The following is a 20,194-nucleotide window of genomic DNA, read 5'->3' on the forward strand; positions in this document are numbered from 1 at the left end:
CCTGTCGCTTCTGTCAGATTTCTACTACCTACTGTAAGTGACAGCAACATAGGAGAAAAGTAATTTGTAGCTCATTTTACTCTGGTAAAAATGTACTTCTTATTTGTATGTGTTTGCACATATTTTACATTTTACAGTTTTTTTGCTGTAGTGCCCCTTTAAGCAGTGGGGCAGGGGCATAACTAGACTTAATAGGGCCCCCCTGCAAAATTGATACCATGGGACCTCTTTTGTCCCTGAACCCCCCAGGATTGGGAGCCGGCGAATGGCAGAAGAGAGTGTTCTGTAGGGATGGTCGGAAAATTCCACGGAATTATTAATTCCGTGATTCCGGCCGGAATTAGCTAAATCCGATTCCTGTGGTCGGAACGGAATTCCTATACCTCTTAAACGGAATTCCGCAGAAATTTTATAATTCCAACGGAATTTTCCCCAAAAAATCTCTCTCTCTCTCTCTCTCATATACTACCATTATGATCAATTCAATAGAAAAAGTAGTATGGTAGTATGGTTTATGCTAGACCAGCTTTAGCATGTAGTGTGGTTCATGGTCTGGAGGGTAAGAGAGATACCTACTACAGACTGAGTCCTGGGTTCAAATCCAAGCTATGGTATATAAGCATGCTTTTCAAAAAGTACAAATCCTTAATCATGCTACTTTTTCTATTGAATTGATCATAATGGTAGTATGGTTTATGCTAGACCAGCTTTAGCATGTAGTGTGGTTCATGGTCTAGAGGGTAAGACAGATACCTACTACACACTGTGTCCTGGGTTCAAATCCCAGCTATGGTATATAAGCTGTTTTGAAAATCTGCAATTCCCTACTTGATGATATAAGAGGATGGATGGGAGGAGGAGGGATTTTAAAATTTTTCCGATGGAATTCCGGATACGTCGGAATTCCGCGGAACAGCTCCGGAATACCGTCGGAATGAAACGGTAGCGGAATTTCGGTATGACGGTATGCGGAATTGTCCCGGAAACGGAAATGGGCTCTTCCGACCATGCCTGGTGTTCTGCTGTGAGGCAACCTCTAGTAGCAGGAAAAAATTACACACACACTCCTGCACATGGTATTTGTAAGTGCATTTGGTGGGTTCTTTGCTAATTGGCTGCTCTTTCGGTTGGGGAGAGGAAGGAGGAGGGGCCCCCAAGGCGATCGCAGGGGTGATTGCTATGCCCATGCAGTGGGGAGGTAGTCTCTACAAAGCTGGCGTAGTTAGTATTAACATATTTAATTATCAAGGTGAGAAAATAAGAGAACTCTGTTTTAGAAATTCAGAAATTCTATACAGGTAACCAGGGGCATAACTAGGAGTCCCCGGGCCCCCATGCAAGAATTTGAGCAGGCCCCCCTGACCCCCCCCCCCCCCCCGACCAGAGCCCGCTCAGGGCCATTTTGGGGGGCAGGAGGGGTTGCGGCATAAGGGGAGAGCTTTGCACTTCAGCGGGGAGGGGGGATAGACCCCCCCTCCCTCACCTCGCGCTCTCCCCTCTGCGCTCCCCTCCTGCATCTATCTAAGTGGCAGCAGCAATGGCGGCAGCAGCAGCTATAATTACCTCCATTCACCACCAGGGGTCTCCGATCTGCAAGGGCTTCACATTACTTCCTGTTTTAACAGGAAGTAATGTGAAGCCCTTGCAGATCGGAGACCACCATGGTGAATGGAGGTAATAATTGCTGCTGCCACTTATGCTGGATCCACACGGTGCGTTCGCGCACTCGATTTCCCGCTCGATTCCCATTGATTCGTTTATTTCCAACATGTCCGAATTGGATTTCGATGGATCGTTAGGTCGATTCGCATGCAAAGTATGCCAAATCGACCTAATGATCCATCAAAATCCAAATCGGACATGTTGGAAATAAATGAATCGACGGGAATCGAGCAGGAAATCGAGTGCGCGAACGCACCGTGTGGATCCAGCATTAGATAGATGCAGGAGGGGAGCGCGGAGGGGAGAGCCCGAGGTGAGGGAGGGGGGGGGGCTGTCCCCCCTCCCTGCTGATGTGCAAAGCTCTCCCCTTATGCTGCGACCCCTCCTGCCCCCCAAAACGGCCCTGAGTGGGCCCCGCGTGGGAAGGGGCTGCTTCCCCCATTGTTACACCAGTGCATGTAACTCCATCCATCAGGCATGAATCCACACGAATCGAAACAACAGAGTGACAGGCACGGACAATGCTAGGCCGAAGCTAAAGATTTTACAGCTGTGACCTGCTGTGAGATCCAGCCTTAAATAGGTCAGTGGATGTCTCAGAGGCGTGGTCTGAACATGGGTGTGAACGTTTGAATGGTACAAATGTTCCTACTGGGATGCTTTCTCCATGCACAAACATTTCTGTGCAAGGGCACTAGAGTGCATATGTTACTCTTACAGACTCACGGTCGATACATTATCTAATATTGTATGTTTTACTGTTTAAACTGTAAAGGTTTTTATTTCAAGGCCTCCCTCTCATCATTTGTCCGGCATGTTTTTAAATCTTCCTCTTCTATATGGATGCCACTTCTCCAAACGTTCAGAGCACCACCTACCAAAGCTCCGGGACAAGCTGGTCAGGAGGGAGTACAGACCAAGTGCTTCAGGTAGTAGCTGGCTTAGAAGCTATGCAGGTAGAGGAATGCATTGTTGCAAAGGTATAAGCCCATTTGTTGACAAAACTTTTACAGATACTTCAAGCTAGTTCAAGAGTAGTATTAGATCCTGTGATTCTGTAAAAGTAGTAAATACACTCCAGTGCCCATGTGATCTCACAAGCTGTACCATGTGGACTTGACAGCGTCCGCTGGAGCTAATCATGGAACCTTATGGAGGAAAGCAGTGTGTCAACCATTGCACTGGTGCAGCATGTGAGTGGAGCTCTTACAGTGCAGGAAAATCAGACCATCAGACACAGGAGCTGCAACTGTAAGATCAGTTGTGTAGTGATATATACTGGGCTGGATTTACCATAAGGCAATGTAGGCACATGCCTACAGGCGACTGATGATGGAAAGGCAGCTCAGTCCCCTCCCCAAGGGCCTTCCTCCCACCCTACCTATGCAGAGTCCCAAGCAGAGCGTAAATGAGAGGTTACTCATCCGGGTCTCGGCATTCCACTGACCAGATCTCACTTCAGTGAGGGCACCTCTAGCTACCTAATACTGAGGATAGCTCTGGCTACATAATTCTAAGGGGCACCTGTAGCTACCTATGATGGGGAAGGGAAGTAAGGGAGAAGTGACAGCTGGGACAGCCAACACACTTGTAGGTTTGTGGGGGGTGAAGTCTAGGGTGCCAAGACATCTGTGCCTATAGGCTCCTGTGATGTAAATCTGTGCCTGGACATGTACATTGATGGAAGCGCTGCATATGGAGTATTGCTGAATAGTTTGATGCAATCCTATTCAATGGATTTGAACTGTGTATACAAATGAGTTTGTGCTTCAGTGGATCATGCAAATATCTGGCAAATTTCATCATACCTCTTAGAGGGAGGCAGCTGCTATACGCACGGGTACGCTTTGCCGCGAGTGCGACTGCGCAGTCTTTAGCCCGCCTCCAGCCGCACCCGACGTACGCTTCAGGAGGATGCCGGCTAAAGGCTGCGCAGCCGCACTTGCGGCAAAGCGTACTGCGCAGCCGCGGATCAAGGCGGCGGCCATCTTAGTGGTGGAAAGCCCTGGGGGAACCGAAAACTCTAGATTGACGGCGGAAGGGAGCGGAAGACGAGCAGGGCGTCCTCTGTGGATTCTGATAATGAAAAGGTAAAGTGTCATTTTAGTAATTTTGGCCTCGGAAGTCCTTTAAATAATTTAAATTGGTTGCATCAAAGCCACCTGTCCAATGTATACAGCTACCATAATTATATCATTATGCACAGACGTGCTGAGATTTGCAACAAAATAGTTTTGAAAACCATAAAATACCAGCTACCTTCATAAGCCTCTGAGGAAGTCTCCCAGACGAAACCTGTCAAACAGGATGTGGTAATGCTCACATCCAGATTCATAAACTATCCTGTCTTGTAAAGCTATATGATTTTAGTTTGCACAGGTTTTAGTTGCATTTTCCTTTTTTTCTTATTTCATACACCTGATAAGGGACCAGCAGTTCCACAACATGTTGTATGCTTCTGTCTATTGCAGAACAAGCATTACAGAAAACAGCTAGTTTACGCCACCTCTGATTCATTAGATTGTTCCTTGTTGAGCTCCACTTGCCCTGGCTTGGCTAGTTTGCCTTCTTTGCACTCTTGCCACTTGCCCCAACCCTGGCTTGTATACTTGACTAAGTTTGTCAGCTGCCTGCCCTCACCTTGGATTGTTCTACCACTACTCTACTTCTAGAATGGGTACAAAGATGGGCAACTATATTTATTAGAGGGATGGAAGATCTCACTTGCCAAGAAAGGTTGGACAAACAGGGCCTATTCAGCTTGGAAAAAAGGCAAGATGTCTGATGTATGTATGTATATATAAATAAATATATGATTAACATGTAAAATACATCAGAGGGCAATGCAAAAGCTTGGCAGTTGAGCTTTTTGTCCCTAGGGTTGTACAACAGACAAGGAGACATGATCTGCGTCTGAAGAAAAATGTTTTTGTCATCTATTTAGAAAAGGGTCCTTCACAGTGAAAGTGGTTAAAAGGAAGTAGTTATGGCAAACTCTATATTTGCATTTTAAGCAGGGCTGCTCATCAGGATTACGGATATCTGGGTAACCTGGATATCCAAACTTTTTTCAGCTATCCGTTTCTGATTCGGATTCCTGGGCCCAAATCCGGATAGCTATCTACGGATATTTGGGCGCATAACGCGGATATCCGTGGATATTGCGGGTATCCGGATCCGAAATACTGTAACTAAGGATATGACGTCCTGGAGCCAATCAGACGGCTCCCAGCAGAAGCCCTAGCAACCAATCACAGAGGGGAACCTTGGCCAGCCCCCCTGACCTCATTGAGCCAATCAGAGGCCTCCCAGCCTAAGCCCTGGCACCCAATCACAGAAAGGAACACTGGCCAGCCCCCCTGTATAATGAGGGCTGCCATGATGATACAGATTGTCTTGCTGAACGCTCACTGAGAGACATGCTCCAGTGCTGGTGGCCTAGCAAGGGAAGCTGTACACAGTTATAAACCTAAAGCTGTTCAGTGATTAACCCCTTCACTACTATCACTACACTATTGTTAAATCGTTAATTAGCTTGATTGATGTCATAGTGTGACAGTTAGAGTGTGTGCTCCAGTGCTGCTGGGCCAAGGGCTGTACACAGTGATAAGCTGTTCAGTGATTAACCCCTTTACTATCACTACACTATTGTTATATCGTTAATTAGCTTGATTGATGTCATAGTGTGACAGTTATGCTGCATACACACTTGAGATAAAAGTCTCTGGAAAATGAAAGATCACAGACCAATTTTACCCCCTTCCATGTAGTATGAGAGCCATACTCTACACAGTCTATTCTATGTAGCTGCACTCCCCATCAGATAAAATCTTTGCAAGATGCTGCACACAAAGATGCCCGTACACACTCAAAAGATCATTAGCTGCAAAAGATCTCTTCCTGCAATAGATCCATTCCTGCAAAATGCATTCATAGTCTATGAGATCTGCAGATCATCATACACACCTTGTTTAACAGGCAATCATCTGCAGATCATCTGCAGATCAGATCCACCAGGATGGATTTTCAGATCTGCAGATGATTGCCAGATATGCAGATGAAGTCTGTTAAACAAGGTGTGTATGAGGATCTGCAGATCTCATAGACTATGAATGCATTTTGCAGGAATGGATCTATTGCAGGAAGAGATCTTTTGCAGATAATGATCTTTTGAGTGTGTACGGGCATCTTTGTGTGCAGCATCTTGCAAAGATTTTATCTGATGGGGAGTGCAGCTCCATAGAATAGACTGTGTAGAGTATAGCTCTCATACTACATGGAATGGGGTATAATTGGTCTGTGATCTTGCCTTTTCCAAAGACTTTTATCTCAAGTGTGTATGCAGCATTAGAGTGTGTGCTCCAGTGCTGCTAGCCTAGTAAGAGCTGTACACAGTGATAAGCTGTTCAGTGATTAACCCCTTCACTATCACTACAGTATTGTTAAATCATTAATTAGCTTGATGTCATTTGTGTGACAGTCAGTGTGTGCTGCATGCAGCTGCTATGTGTCTGTGTGTGTGCTGTGCACAGACCAGGCCAGCTGCTGCCAGCTGGCAAGCTATTAGCCTTAGGTATAGGTTAGGTTAGGGATTAGGGGATAGCAGGATTACTGTGTTATTCTGTAGTTAGTACTGTAGTACTGCAGTCAGTGTGCTAGTAGTTGTTAGAGTAGTAGTACCACTGTGTTAGCTTTCTACAGAACTGCTGTGCTGTGAGCATTGCCAGTGTGACAGTTAGTGTGCACTAGTGTCTTCTCCTCTGCTGTCTGACTGTCACTCGGCACTTGACACGTGTCACGTGGCACTTGCCAAGTGTCACGTGGCACTTGTCATGTGGCACTTGCCAAGTGTCACTTGTCACTTGGCACGTGTCATGTGGCACTTGGCACGTGTCATGTGGCACTTGCCAAGTGTCACGTGGCACTTGGCAAGTGACACGTGCCAAGTGCCGCGTGATACGTGGCAAGTGCCACGTGACACTTGGCAAGTGACACGTAACACTTGGCAAGTGACACGTGACACTTGGCAAGTGACACGTGGCAAGTGCCACACGACACTTGGCAAGTGCCACGTGCCATGTCCGGCAAGCTCCTGGCACACGTTACACCTGCTGCTGCTGCATTGCCCTGCTCGTGCTGCCTGTGCAGCTCCCACCGCCAGGCCAGGGTGCCACAGGCCACTGATACCACCTATATTTAACCCAAAACACAATTTCTGCGTCATTTTTGGGAGGAGTCTTGGCTGAAAACTGCTATTTCCCAGTTGTGCGGTTGGACATTGGACACAATGTGGGCTGCACGACCGCTGTCTGGAACCTAGGCCTAATGTTAATTAGCAGCCATTTTTTTGGGGGGGGGGGATTTGAAGTCCCTACATCATCAATTAGTGTTTCCCTTTGCAAAATAATGATGATACATGCCTCATTTGCCCTAAAAGCCCTTTTTAAAGCAATTTAAAGGGCACTTCTGGTTTTTCTATCCAGATATCCGAATCCGGCCGGACACCCCGGATACTGAGGTCGGATATCCGAATCGGATCCGGATTGGAAAATTTTGAACTCTGATATCCGACACAGATCGGATAGCTGGGTATCCGGATCCGAATTAGATCCAGATAGTGAAAAGTGGTATCCGAGCAGCACTGATTTTAAGGGGCCTGGATGCTTTCCTTGCATTGAAGAGTATCTACAGCTATAGTTACTGATCTAGGATTTATCTGACTGCCATCTGGAGTCGGGAAACAAAATCTTTACTATTAAGCCTAATTGGCCAAGGCTTATAAGTTTTACTTAACACCCCAATATGCCATTTGCCACCTCTCAGAAAGCAACATTTGAGATTGTTTTATACTAGTAAAAAGGCCCGCCCATTAAAAAATGGACGCTAGGCCACGGACGCAAGCCCTCGTTCTTCTGTCCTTCACCACTGTCCGCAGTATATGTACACAGATAGTTGTTGCTTGCTTGGCAGTTGGAAAAAGCTGTTATTTCCCACAATGCAATGAGGTTCACAGACAGGAAAATGTCAGGTCTAGAAGCATGGACTCAGGATGATGCAGAGACAGGGGCTTTATTATATAGCAGGGGTGTTACTAGGATCCTAAGAGATCCGGGGCACTTTTAGGCACTGCAGACAGAAAATGGGTGTGGCCACACCATAATGTGGGTGTGGTTATGGGTAGAGCCAAATTTACATGAATGTAGCAGCAGTCTAAGTTGGCCTGCTCAGAAAAATGTTGGATGAAGCCCTCCATCCATTAATACAAAAAAAATTCAGCATATCACACAAATAGGCAATATCACTTAAACAGGTTATCTGGCAGTTCCCTCATAGCATTCCTTGACCTTCTACTGAACCCCCACCCATGCTCCCACAGGCCTTCGATTGAGGCACCACAACTCCCAGCATGCCCCAAAGAAGAATCACTGCACCCTGCATGTTCCCATAAAAGCATCACAGCGCCCAGCATGGCACCACAGCACCCAGAGTGCCCACATAGAGGCACCACTGCACCCAGCATAATTGATGCACCATAGCTCCCAGCAGGCCCGCCATTGAGGCACCACAATTGACTCAGCCTGGGGGACATCTGGGGCACCCCAGAATAGATTCGGGGCACCTGCCCCTAATCTTTGGGGCTAGCAACACCCCTGTTATATAGGATAACCTTACTTGAGATTGAACGGTGGCGTAGTGGATAGCACTCCTCACCTTAAAGCACTAGGGTCCCACTCCCTGGTGTAAATGTGGGCAGAACACTATCTACACTGAGTTTGTATGTTCATCCTGTGTTTACGTGGGTTTCCTCCAGGTACTCCAGTTTCCTCCCATAACACAAGAACATACAGTTGGGTTAACTGCCCCCCCCCCAAAAAAAAAATGTAACACAACTAAACCAAATTGGCCTTATACCACAATGACCGACTAAGATATGATTGTGAATTACTGTAAAGGACAGTAAGCGGCACACCTATATACAATGTCGGTAAAGCACACGGAGTACGATGTCAGTGCTATATTAAATACACAATAATAATTAGCTTGTTACAGCTCCCTCCAGCTTAACCCGTCAGCCAACAGCTGTATTCCTTGTTCAGCTTTCCCTGGCACAACTCATTACATTTTTTGGAAAAGGCTTCACACATCCTTCCAGGATAAACTGAAAACAAAGTCTAAAAACAATAAGCTGTTGGATTTCACTCTGAGCACATGAAAAACAAAACTGAAAAACACCTTTCTGTGACGAGATGGAATTAAAACTTTTTATCACCTTTTGCATCTAACTTTCAGAGGTTAAAATAGGTGTCTGCTAGTTTTCAGATGTCAAAGGCTAATTCAACATCAAACAACAATGCCTAAACGTGACAAGAGTGTGAGTAATGTACGGTTTTAAAAGCATCAGGTTACGAAAAGGACATTTCATTGTAAGCACAAATCTTCCATTAAGTCCAATCAACTTGCTAAAGTTTCAAGACAGAAAACTGGCAAGGGTAAACTAACAGGATGTAAGCCCGACGAAGGCTGCAAGGCTGAAAGCCTTTTTCTTTGGTGTATATGCAGAGCCTCTGTTTGGGTTCAAGGTGCGTTTGTGGTTCCTGGGGGGGCTCAGCGCATCTCTGAGCTGAGGCCATTCAGAGGCGGCCTGGTGATGCGCTGATCCCACTTTTTCTGCGCAATTCTTAATTTTACTGGTAGCGCGCCCAGGCTATGCATATGCATAGGTAGGATTTAGTTAGTGTTAGGTCCCCTCCCATGGAGGAAAGACTTCTTCGACAGTGGGAGGGACGAGTACCTAACAAATTGCATTGCAAGCTGTTAGTGGAAACTAACATCCTCCAAGTGGTAGACAGGTTGTATGTGTGCTCATTGTGTATTTGTATCCCATGAGTGGGGTCTGCACTTTTTGCAGGTAAGCATTCATCTGTTTTTAAGTAGCGCTGTTCATTTCTTTGCTATGTTTGATTTAATTCTGGTCAGCTGCTCCCACTTGTTAGTTTTTCTTTGGTGTATATGCAGAGCCTCTGTTTGGGTTCAAGGTGCGTTTGTGGTTCCTGGGGGGGCTCAGCGCATCTCTGAGCTGAGGCCATTCAGAGGCGGCCTGGTGATGCGCTGATCCCACTTTTTCTGCGCAATTCTTAATTTTACTGGTAGCGCGCCCAGGCTATGCATATGCATAGGTAGGATTTAGTTAGTGTTAGGTCCCCTCCCATGGAGGAAAGACTTCTACGACAGTGGGAGGGATAAGTACCTAACAAATTGCATTGCAAGCTGTTAGTGGAAACTAACATCCTCCAAGTGGTAGACAGGTTGTATGTGTGCTCATTGTGTATTTGTATCCCATGAGTGGGGTCTGCACTTTTTTGCAGGTAAGCATTCATCTGTTCTTAAGTAGCGCTGTTCATTTCTTTGCTAAGGCTGAAAGCTTGCTTATTCTTATTCATTTTTAGTTAGCCAATAAATGGTATAATCCTGATTTAAAACTTCTTGCTTTTACTGATGGCTAACACGGTACAATACCCTACTGCTACTAATATACAGCACAGGGTAGCCATCTTGGCTAGTAGACCTTATATGGCATCCATTTTGTCTACATTCTGCCTGCTGTGTGTGTGAAATGTATTTCTATAGCGCCAACATATTACGCAGCGCTGTACAGAGTATATTGTCATGTCACTAACTGTCCCTCACAGGGGCTCACAATCTAGTCCCTACCATAGTCATATGTCTATGTATGTATCATGTAGTGCATGTATCATAGTCTAGGGCCAGGGGAGTAACAATAGGGGCTGCAGCCCCTGCACTGGTGGGCCCCCCGGGGCCTGCTCAGGGCCATTTTAGGGGGCTGGAGGGGTCGCAGCATGAGGGGAAAGCCATGGCCACACATAGTGAGGGGATGGTCCCCTCACCTTGGGCTCTCCCCTCTGCGCTCCTCTCCAGCCTCAATAAGTGTGTGTGCAGGCGGCGGGCAGCGGCAGATATACATACCTTCCACCGCGGATGCTCCTCACTCTGGTGTCTGACGCTACTTCTCATATGATTTTTCACAAATCATATGAGAAAAGCTGAGGGATTTGTCAGCTACAGAGAAAGGACCTGAACAGAAGGACCTGCACTTTATTCCTGTTCTTGCATGCTTCCCACTCCCATTCAGAATGAGCTGGTCCTGTCTGTAAACTATTTACTGTACACTGCGAAGACAGAGAGAGAGAGAGACATACAGGATCAGACACACAGAGCTGCAGCTGATGAGTTATTTACACACCTATTTGAAGCTATATTTCTATCTTTCTGAACACATTTTACTCACAGGATTAAAGCCAATGAACATTGTTTCAGTATGCTGGATGTGCTGGACACAGTCCTCCATAGTAATTCCTACAGTGAGAACTGTTCTCTGTAAATGTCATATTTTCTTCACATAGGAAATAAAAAGATGAAAAAAAGCCTTTGTATAGCTATTTGCTAGCAATTACTGGAAATACTTGTGGCATTTAGAATTGTAGTTAACTTGGATAGTTGTCCTTTAAAGAAGATATATGAATCTTATTTTGAGGTATTTTTCCCCTTGCTGGGAGCGTGTTTTATTGATAAGATGTGAAAAGTTAATTGCATAGGAGCCAGTATAAATGAATGTGAGGTAATGCATCTTGGCCATGCCAGTGGTGGACCCCCATTAATTAAATGGGATATATCTGGGGACATGAGACTTGGAGAAGCACAAGTGAGTACAAGCTCATAAGAAGCTAAGTGTGAGAAAACGCGGAAAAGCCGCCGCCAATACTCAGAGTGAGGCGGCTGATTCCGCGTTTGACATGGCAGTTGGGGCGCAGTCGGAGCGCGGAGAAACCGCCGCATGCTCTAACTACAGGGCGGTGGATTCCGCGTCCAATGCGGCTAGTTGCTCGCATAGGCCTGCTTCTCTCAGAAAGGCGGAATGCGGAGGAAACGCCGCACGCTCAGACAGCGTGGCGGCGGATTCCGCATCCAATACAGTAGCTACATTACAACACATGACTGGTGTGGCTGGGACTGATAGTCCACACTGGTTTAGGAGGACGCGCGTGCGCAGAGAGGCAGGGCCTTTATGGCAGTCAGAGGAGGGTCAGCTGACCAGGCCAGTCAGCTGACAATTGCAGCAACTTTCATTGGCCCAGCACTTAGGGGAGGCGCTGGAGAGCACTGTACTATATATACTGGGTGCTGGTCATTTTTCTGGTGTCTGGCGTTGCGATCACTACGTGGTAGCACTCAGACCTTGTCAGTATCTGTGTTTATTAGTCAGTTTCCAAAGGTGTTGATGATCACGGAACTCACACCTTAGCTTAGGAATTCTGTTATTATCTGTATTGTGATCTAGACTAGTTTCCAAGGTGTTGACGGGTACGGATCTCACACCTTAGTCTAGGAATTCTGTACCATCTGTATTATTTGTATGATCTAGTTAGTCCTGGAGTGTGAGAATCTTGGAGCTCACACTCAAGCTTAGACATTGTTGTTTATCTGTTATGACTTTCTGCATTCCTGACCATTCTCCTGATCTCTGATTTTGTACCTCGTATTTCTGATTCTCTGTTGCCGATACCTGGCTAGTCTCTGGATTCTGTTTCTGCCTACTGTCTCTGTACTTTATCTGTCCGTGTGTTTACGACCTGGCTTGTCCGACCTCGAGAACTATCTCCCCTGTTAGGAGATAGTTCACAGATCTGTCAGTGACACTCCACCACTGGTGTCACTCACGTTCTGTCCTTCCCACTGTCTCAGCCTGGCTCCGCCCCTTGGGGAGCAGCAGGCTCGTGGAAGGAAGCTAACCCTTTACAGTAGATCCTATTGTCTTGCTCCCATTCTCCGGGTGCTTTCCTCAAAGTATTACTGTTGCACCAAACACTCTCATCTCAGGTGTCCAGAGATTAGTAGATATATCTGATAATCGGTGATACTGCAGATCATCAATAATCGGGTATATTCTGCATTCTCGGTGATACTGCAGATCACCGGTAATCAGACCCTCTCTGTGGTACACCGATCGTTACACTAAGTAGCTGAATACAATGGCAACTTGGCAAGCAGCAACCAGAGCTAATAAACAATTTATACTCATAAAAAAATGCCCATCCCTGATCCTCCTTTGAAATACTACCTAATCCCAACCAGTTCCTCTTAAAGAGAACCAGAGACAAAACACCCTCATGTATTTTATTACATTTTTCAGTGGAAACATGACAGTAAACACCTACCCTGCTTTTAGTTTCATTCTTATCTGCTTAATTAGTCTATCAGCTGTGATAAGAATCCCCGACTGGCTCAGTCTAGGTTTGACCTGGAATCATTATAGCTGAGTCACTCTTCTGTGCAGTCTTTTCAAGCCCAAGCCTGCCACCCCCTGGCTCAGATTTCCTGCTTTGCATACTGAGAGCTGTGATGACATGGGAGGGGCTGCTCCTGTTGAGAGAGAATCTCTGAAACAGACAAGTGTGGCTGCAATATGATCTGTGGGCTCTGTGTGCACTCTGTCTGCATAGATAATGATGATGACTTCAGTTTCATTCCTATGAGAGATACTTCCTACAGGCAGCTGTACATCATACCAAAATGAAAGGCTGCAGCAGCCTTTCTCATATAGCCTAGATAGTAGCCTAGTTTCATATAGCCTAGACAGCACATCCAGAACAACTCATAACCCGGAAGCAGAAGGGATATGAGCCGGCGGCCATATTTGATTTTTCCTGGAGCAATAATGGATAAAAAACACTAAAAAAGGCACACCAGAGCGGCGAAATGATCAGGTAGAGAATTTATTCTTTACAAGCTATTGACTGATATGTTTATTTTGTGTGAAACGTTCATATCTGGTTCTCTTTAACTACTTGCCGACCACTCCACGCCGATTGGTGTAAACGGCTTTCAATAGGGCTGGCAGGAGATCACGCGGGAGCTCTGCTCCGCCGTCTCCCAGTGGCAATCGCCGGTAGGAGACTTTTAGACGTCTGTTAGCATAGTACAGCGCTGCGATCTAAGGCAGCACTGTACTGGGGACAGCCGTGTGACACGGCTGTCCCCCTGGGGAGAGTGATCGGCTTTCATAGGCTGAAGCCACAGCCGATCGCCATCATTGGCAGGCTGTGGGGAGGGAGGGAGTTAGGAAAAATAAATAAATAGGTACATTTATTAAAAAAAAAAAAGAACATAAATATTTATAAAAAAATAATAAACACTGGGCTGGGGAGCAATCAGACCCCACCAACAGCACCAACAGAGAGCTCTGTTGGTGGGTAGAAAAGGGGGGGATCACTTGTGTGCTGAGTTGTGCGTCCCTGCAGCGAGCCCTTAAAGCTGCAGTGACCCAATTTAAGAAAAATTGCCTGTTTAATACTGCAGTCCTCAAGTGTTTAATGATGACTTCCTATCCTTAATTGATAAAACAACCATCCTTCTACTCTTCATTCCAAAATTAATAGCCTTCTACTTATCTATAATAATTAAACTGTCCAAGCTGGCCACTGTGTGCCTGTAATTCCTTCCGCCCCCACAAGCCTTATTAACTTTGAAAGGGAAAATCTTAAAGAATTAGTGGATTATTGATTTCAACCCAAATATAAATATGAAGGGGGGCCTGCCCAAAAGTTGGTGGAGCTAAATACACCCAATCAAAATGTTGCTATTTTCTATACCCCTCTCCTCCTACACTTCTGGGAGTACAGTTATGAAAGTTTGCGCGCCTCTTCAGGCCAACGGTGGTTTTGGTTGCTTGTGCTTTCCCCACTCTCTGCTCCTCTGGGTTGGCCCACGAAAGACTCCACTTTTTCATTGGAAATTCTTAAACTGACGCCACTCGTACAGCTCTGAAGATAAACTCACCAAACGTGGGTCACATCTTCATTACTCTGAACAGTCATATTTTGGGGATTCAAAATAGTGGGTGGAGCCAAAACAGGGTGACTGGAGTTCAAATTCAGAAAAAGTGGGTGAAGCCTATAAAAGCCGATCAATTTTCTTCTATGGATTTTCGTGGGAAATAATGCAATTGATGTCATTCTTATGTATATTGTACAGAGGCGCCAGCAGGATAAAAATTCATAAAAACTTTAAAATTGCTAGGAGGAAGTGGTGGGCTTGCCTCCCAAAAGCAGACCAGACGTCCTGTTCTTATATAAATAGACACATTTATTATACGATACCCCACAAAGGCATTTCCTTTGTGGGGTATCGTATAATAAATGTGTCTATTTATATAAGAACAGGACGTCTGGTCTGCTTTTGGGAGGCAAGCCCACCACTTCCTCCTAGCAATTTTAAAGTTTTTATGAATTTTTATCCTGCTGGCGCCTCTGTACAATATACAAATACATTGCGTCCACTCCTGGTGGATGGGAGTGCTATCTCCTTCTTTTCATCTCTACAGAGAGCGACTTTTTAGTCCTGAGTGAGGACAGGCTTACTCCTCACCTGCCTTTACAGGGGTTACCTGGACGGTAACCCATGTTTGTGAGTATAATTATTCTCACGTTATCATTTACCAACCATTCTTAACATACTGCACTATATTGGGCTCTCGGTTTTCCTTTTCAGTTGATGTCATTCTTACACTGTTAATGGCAAGCTTCTCAGACTTGCCAATATTCTATGGTGGGTTCACTAAGTAAATATCTAACATGTATACATTCTTTTGCAGGATCCACCATCACCGTGGCGGGCTGCGCTTCAGAGAGCATGCAGATGTCTGAAGGCACAGCTGCTTTTAAAGGATCCTCCGTCGTTGTCCACCAGATGAGAAACAGCAGCAAGTCATGGAGCTGGAACACATTTCTACTACCCTGGTTTGCTGTGATGGCCACACTATGGACATGTGCCTACTGAGAGATCCAACTGATGACATGAACCTGTCCACTCTCTATGTATATCATATCTCTCTGTCTTAAAAAAACTTTCACACGATAGTCTTGAAGAGCAAGAGTTATTCAGACATCGTCATAAGAAGCCTTTGCATGTTGCGTATATATTTCAAGATTAATATACTTGAGTGCATTGAGCTTTATCTCTCAAGCTAGTAAAAACAATTCAGGTTAGGTTACATAAAATAAATGTTCCTCAGATACATACTGAAACATTTCCAGAGCTTCTAAGGAAAGAAAATATATTTTTCATGAAGGAGTAATTTTAGAGAGTTGTACAAGTAGACACCGCTGACTAGTAATGTCGTTGAAGTACACATCCATCGGTAAGCCTTCTATTGCCTTAAAGTATGGGTTCTTAACTAGGGTTAAGAGAAACCACATGATAATGATGGGGCTGGAAGAATGACTTATGTCCATGTCGTGTGATCTGATCGCTGGTTGGTTAGCGGCCTTGCTGCCACAGTCCATATATTTAACAAAAATAGAGTAATAGTCACTACCTGTTGCGTAATGGATAGCATTTATAGCAATGTCACCTTGCAGCGCTAGGGTCCCCAGTTCAAATGTGGACGGAAATACTATCTGCTTAGAGTTTGAATGTTCCCCCTGTGTTTACATTGGTTTCCTCTCTGGATTTTTCCCGCATCCCAAAAACATACAGACAGGTTAATCCCCGACCCGATTGTTGTAAACTTGCATCAATACTCTGAAATAAATTAATGGATTACTTTCAGACCATTGCCAAGTAAATTCTGAGGCTCTGTTCTTCTGACTTTTTAATAACAATCACATGCCGAAAGGATATCTTTGTTACTATGCACTTATATAGCACTGGCATCTTCCAAAGCACTTTACAGAGTACATAGTCATGTTGCTAACTGTTTCTTAGAGGAGCTATTAGCCATAACGCCACCATCCCTTTCAACATTTTTAAAACAATAATCTTTAACACACATTTATAAACTAAGTACATCAAAATATGCAGTAGATTAGCTACAGGGCTCTGAGGACCAGTGTAAATTTAACACTGTATGCACAATAGTTAAACCTTGAAGACCACCAAAACTAGCTCTTCAAGGACAGCCAATGTGTTATAGGGGTGTAAGCAGGGTAAAAGAATGGTTTCTTAATGATGCCCACTTTTGAATTATTACTACAGTATCAATTAAGAGTTTATGCAGCAACTGAAGCAATGCTCTGAGAGGGCCTTTTATAGCCAAGGGCCCGAGTGCTGTCCCAATCTTTGCATCCTCGTTGTATGCCAATGTTTTTAAGGGCGTGTCTGATATGACGAGGTCAGCATGGAACTCCAGTGACCAGAAAGGAAAAAAGTGAGTAACAGACCAGGAGAAACATAACTAAGTGTAGTATTTTCACAAAATGAAAAATAAATCCACAATAATACTACTTACAAACACGGGTTGCTTTTAGGCAACCACTGTTTAGAGCATGTGGAGAAAACCATCTCCACTCGGATGGAAAGTCCTCTTCTGGACTTGGGTCACACTCCAATCGAAAAGGTAAATTGGAACCACTGGATATGGGTTGCAGGGATAACCCCTAAGAGGGGGACTAGACTATACAGGGTGGGAGGATGTGCCCCTGTGTGAGTGTGAACTACCAGTTTTGGAGTTAATAAGGAACAGTCTTACCTCGATATGGAGGTTAAAGAGTAATTTATTGGACACTAAGAAGAAACAATGCGTTTCTTGAGTTTCACCCGCTTCTGCAGGTTAATAACACAGTGTCTTTAATCTCTGTAACACTGAGGTGTCACCTCCCACCCTGTGTATGCCAATGGTTGTATGCAATTATGTATGACCAGGTTAAAAAAATAAATCAAAATCAAGACACAATGATTCACCATATGGGTGCCTTTCTGCTGATCTCTTAATGGGAGCCTGAGTCAGTGAATTCTATGAGCCAAGGCATGCAGAACAAGAGTTTTGAATCCGAATAAAACATGCAGCTTTCGAGTTCTGGTTAGTAGTAAAAAGATGAGACATGTGAGGCTTAATAAGGCTCCGAGTGTAATTGCACCATAAAGCCTTTAAGTAGCGTTAGTAAAGTAGTCATAGATTTCAGCTCTGGAATGCTAAAACACTGCGCTATTCAGCTGAAAGAGTAAAACCACTAAAGAGTAAAACCTTTTTTTTTTTTTTTCAACAAAAAAAATTAGACCATGGGATTCTAAAAAAAAAAAAGAAAGAAACATAATTAGATTAAGATAATAGGTATAATTGTTTGTTTCATCAGCTTTGTTTTACGGACTTATCTGATCTCTGAAACCAGTATCAGCCTCCATAAAGATGTTAACAGAAACCACAACACCACATATAATAACACTAAACTTGGGATAGTGAAGTACCATCTAAAAGAAGTCCCCCCCCCTCCCCCCACCCCCACAAAACAAAAATATTGACTAAAAACTATAATATGGTCAGTGGGGTTACATAAACAAGCACATTTTCAGTTTATAGTTTACAACTTCCAAAACAATGTCCTCCACCATCATTGTGCTTAATTTAACAACCCGACTGGTTTCAACTTGTGCAGATTTAAATCTGCTGCCGTTGTTTGTAAATGGGTATAATAGCAAGCACATGGCAGTGCAATGAAAATAACAGCTGCTCTACTACTTGGTCCATAAAGCAAAGCTATGCATGTACTATTGTAGGTGAAACCTGTGTGTGTCCTCGCAGTAGGCTAGCTAATGAGCTATAGGCCCATTGCACATTTTTAAATTGGTACACTACTGTATCCTACAAACCATGAACTCTGTATTAAATGTAAAAATACAGTTATTAAAAATATATTAACCTTGAGAGAGCCGAGAAACCCAGTCTTTTAGTACAGCAGAGCCCACAACAACAATGAAACATTTGTAAAGGGCTTTTCCCCCATAGGACCCAAAGAGCATATGCGTGTCTCAGTTCAGTACATAGTGATGTGTAAAGGGGAAAAAAAGTTATGTGATCATAAATGCCAGACTAAACAGGTGGCTTTTCAGTTTTGATTTGAACGTGTCCAGGGTTGGAGTTTGGCAAGGTATTCCACGGAGTAGGGGCAGCATGACAGAAAGTTCTGACACCAAAAGTTTTTAGTTGAACTACTCTGGGCGTGGTTAAGTCTAGGAAGCTGGCCTTCACCACCGTGAGTACTGCGTGCAATTTGTACTGGTCGGTTGAGACTGCTGGCTAATAGGCCATTCCAGAAAACTCTGCGTGAAGAGGACAAAATGATGCTGCAGCAGCTTGCAAATACCTAATACATGTTTTGCTGGACTCCTTTCAGCTTCATCCAATCAGCAAATACTAGTTTACATTTTGAAAGCAAGGAGCGTGTTTTTGGGCAGAAGCCTCCCTGCCCCCAGTCCAGTCTTCCCCTATTACATGCTATGGTGTGGCTTAGAGCTGGCCCAGTAAACACTAATCGCGCAAGCCTATGTGGGTGGCTCCATGTTGTATGTGTAACCAGGTGGAGACCACATGAAGGCAGGACCGGGCCGAGGCAGAGGCAAGAGAGGCTCCAGCCTCAGGACGCAGTGTGAGAGGGGCGCACAACTCACTCAGCTATCATATAAGAAAAGGGGATGCATGGCAGTGACTACAAGCCAGTTAGCTAGAGATTAAGGTGTTGGGGGTCCTGGCGTACCTCTAGGTCTAATATCAATCAGTGTGTGACAGCTGAGGTGGGAGGGATGGAGGAGCGCACTTTGGTGTCTCAGCCTTGGGTGCTGGAGGACCTTTTCCCGGCTACTGGGTGTCTGAACATGTTTAATCCATTAACCACCCATTCTGAACTTAATCTCCCTTAATCTCTAAGAAAGCAGTGAACAGTCACGGTTTAGATATATATGTCATAGTGAACCAGCTGAGCAACACAAGAAGGTAATCCAGGGCTTATTGTATATATTTTATTCTGATTAATAAAGAAATCATTTTTTGAGAATGATGTTGTATATTTATATATAGTAAGTAAATGAGAAACACTGAAAATGTATTGTGATTATTTTATATGGATTAAAATGTAAGATGTTCTTTGCACTTTGAATCAATAAAGTACAAACTAATACTGTTGTGTTGTTTTTTGGCTCTGAGAACCATATTCTATTAAAGGTGATAAGTAGCTGGCAGATGTTTGCCGGTTTCCTTCGCGTGATAGCCGATTATTAGGGAGCATTACTCAGGCCAAAGCTTGTCCCGGGCAATGAGGAGCAAGGTTATACCCTGTGGTGCTCAGGGTCGGTACTAGACTTTTTGCCGCCTGAGGCAAACTTGTGAAGATGCCCGCCCCCATTAGGTAGTATAATTGCCCCCAGTATAGGTAGATGGCGGGGGTAGCAGCTAGGAAGGGGGTCGGATCTCCCCCTCCCTCACCTGGGTCCCCCCGGTCCCCCTCCAGCTATTAGTTCACAGCTACATTCCACCGCTCGTCACTTCCTACAATGCCGCCCACTGTACTAGGAACTCAGTGCTGGAACGTCAAGGAGGTGATTAATTGCTTCCTTGCTCGCTGCCTCATAATTGTAAAATGCACTAATAGCTGGAGGGGGGGCGCAGACTTGGGGCCCCAGGTGAGGAAGGGGAGGTCCAAACCCCCTCCCCACTGCTGTGCCGCCTGCCCCCTTACCTGGCTGC

General features: G+C 44.8%; 1 protein-coding gene across 1 annotated transcript in view; it reads left to right on the forward strand.

Moving 5' to 3' along the window:
• LOC137521789 (phospholipase A2 inhibitor and Ly6/PLAUR domain-containing protein-like) overlaps positions 1-19,626 on the forward strand; it is a 90,098-nt gene extending 70,472 nt beyond the window's left edge. Inside the window, exon 5 of the mRNA XM_068241523.1 lies at positions 15,332-19,626. Within this exon, the coding sequence (XP_068097624.1) occupies positions 15,332-15,516 (185 nt within the window). The 3' untranslated portion in view covers positions 15,517-19,626. The remainder of the gene's footprint in view (positions 1-15,331) is intronic.
• Positions 19,627-20,194: the final 568 nt, after the last annotated feature.

The sequence above is a fragment of the Hyperolius riggenbachi genome, chromosome 6 (assembly GCF_040937935.1).
Source record: "Hyperolius riggenbachi isolate aHypRig1 chromosome 6, aHypRig1.pri, whole genome shotgun sequence".
Lineage (NCBI taxonomy): Eukaryota > Metazoa > Chordata > Amphibia > Anura > Hyperoliidae > Hyperolius > Hyperolius riggenbachi.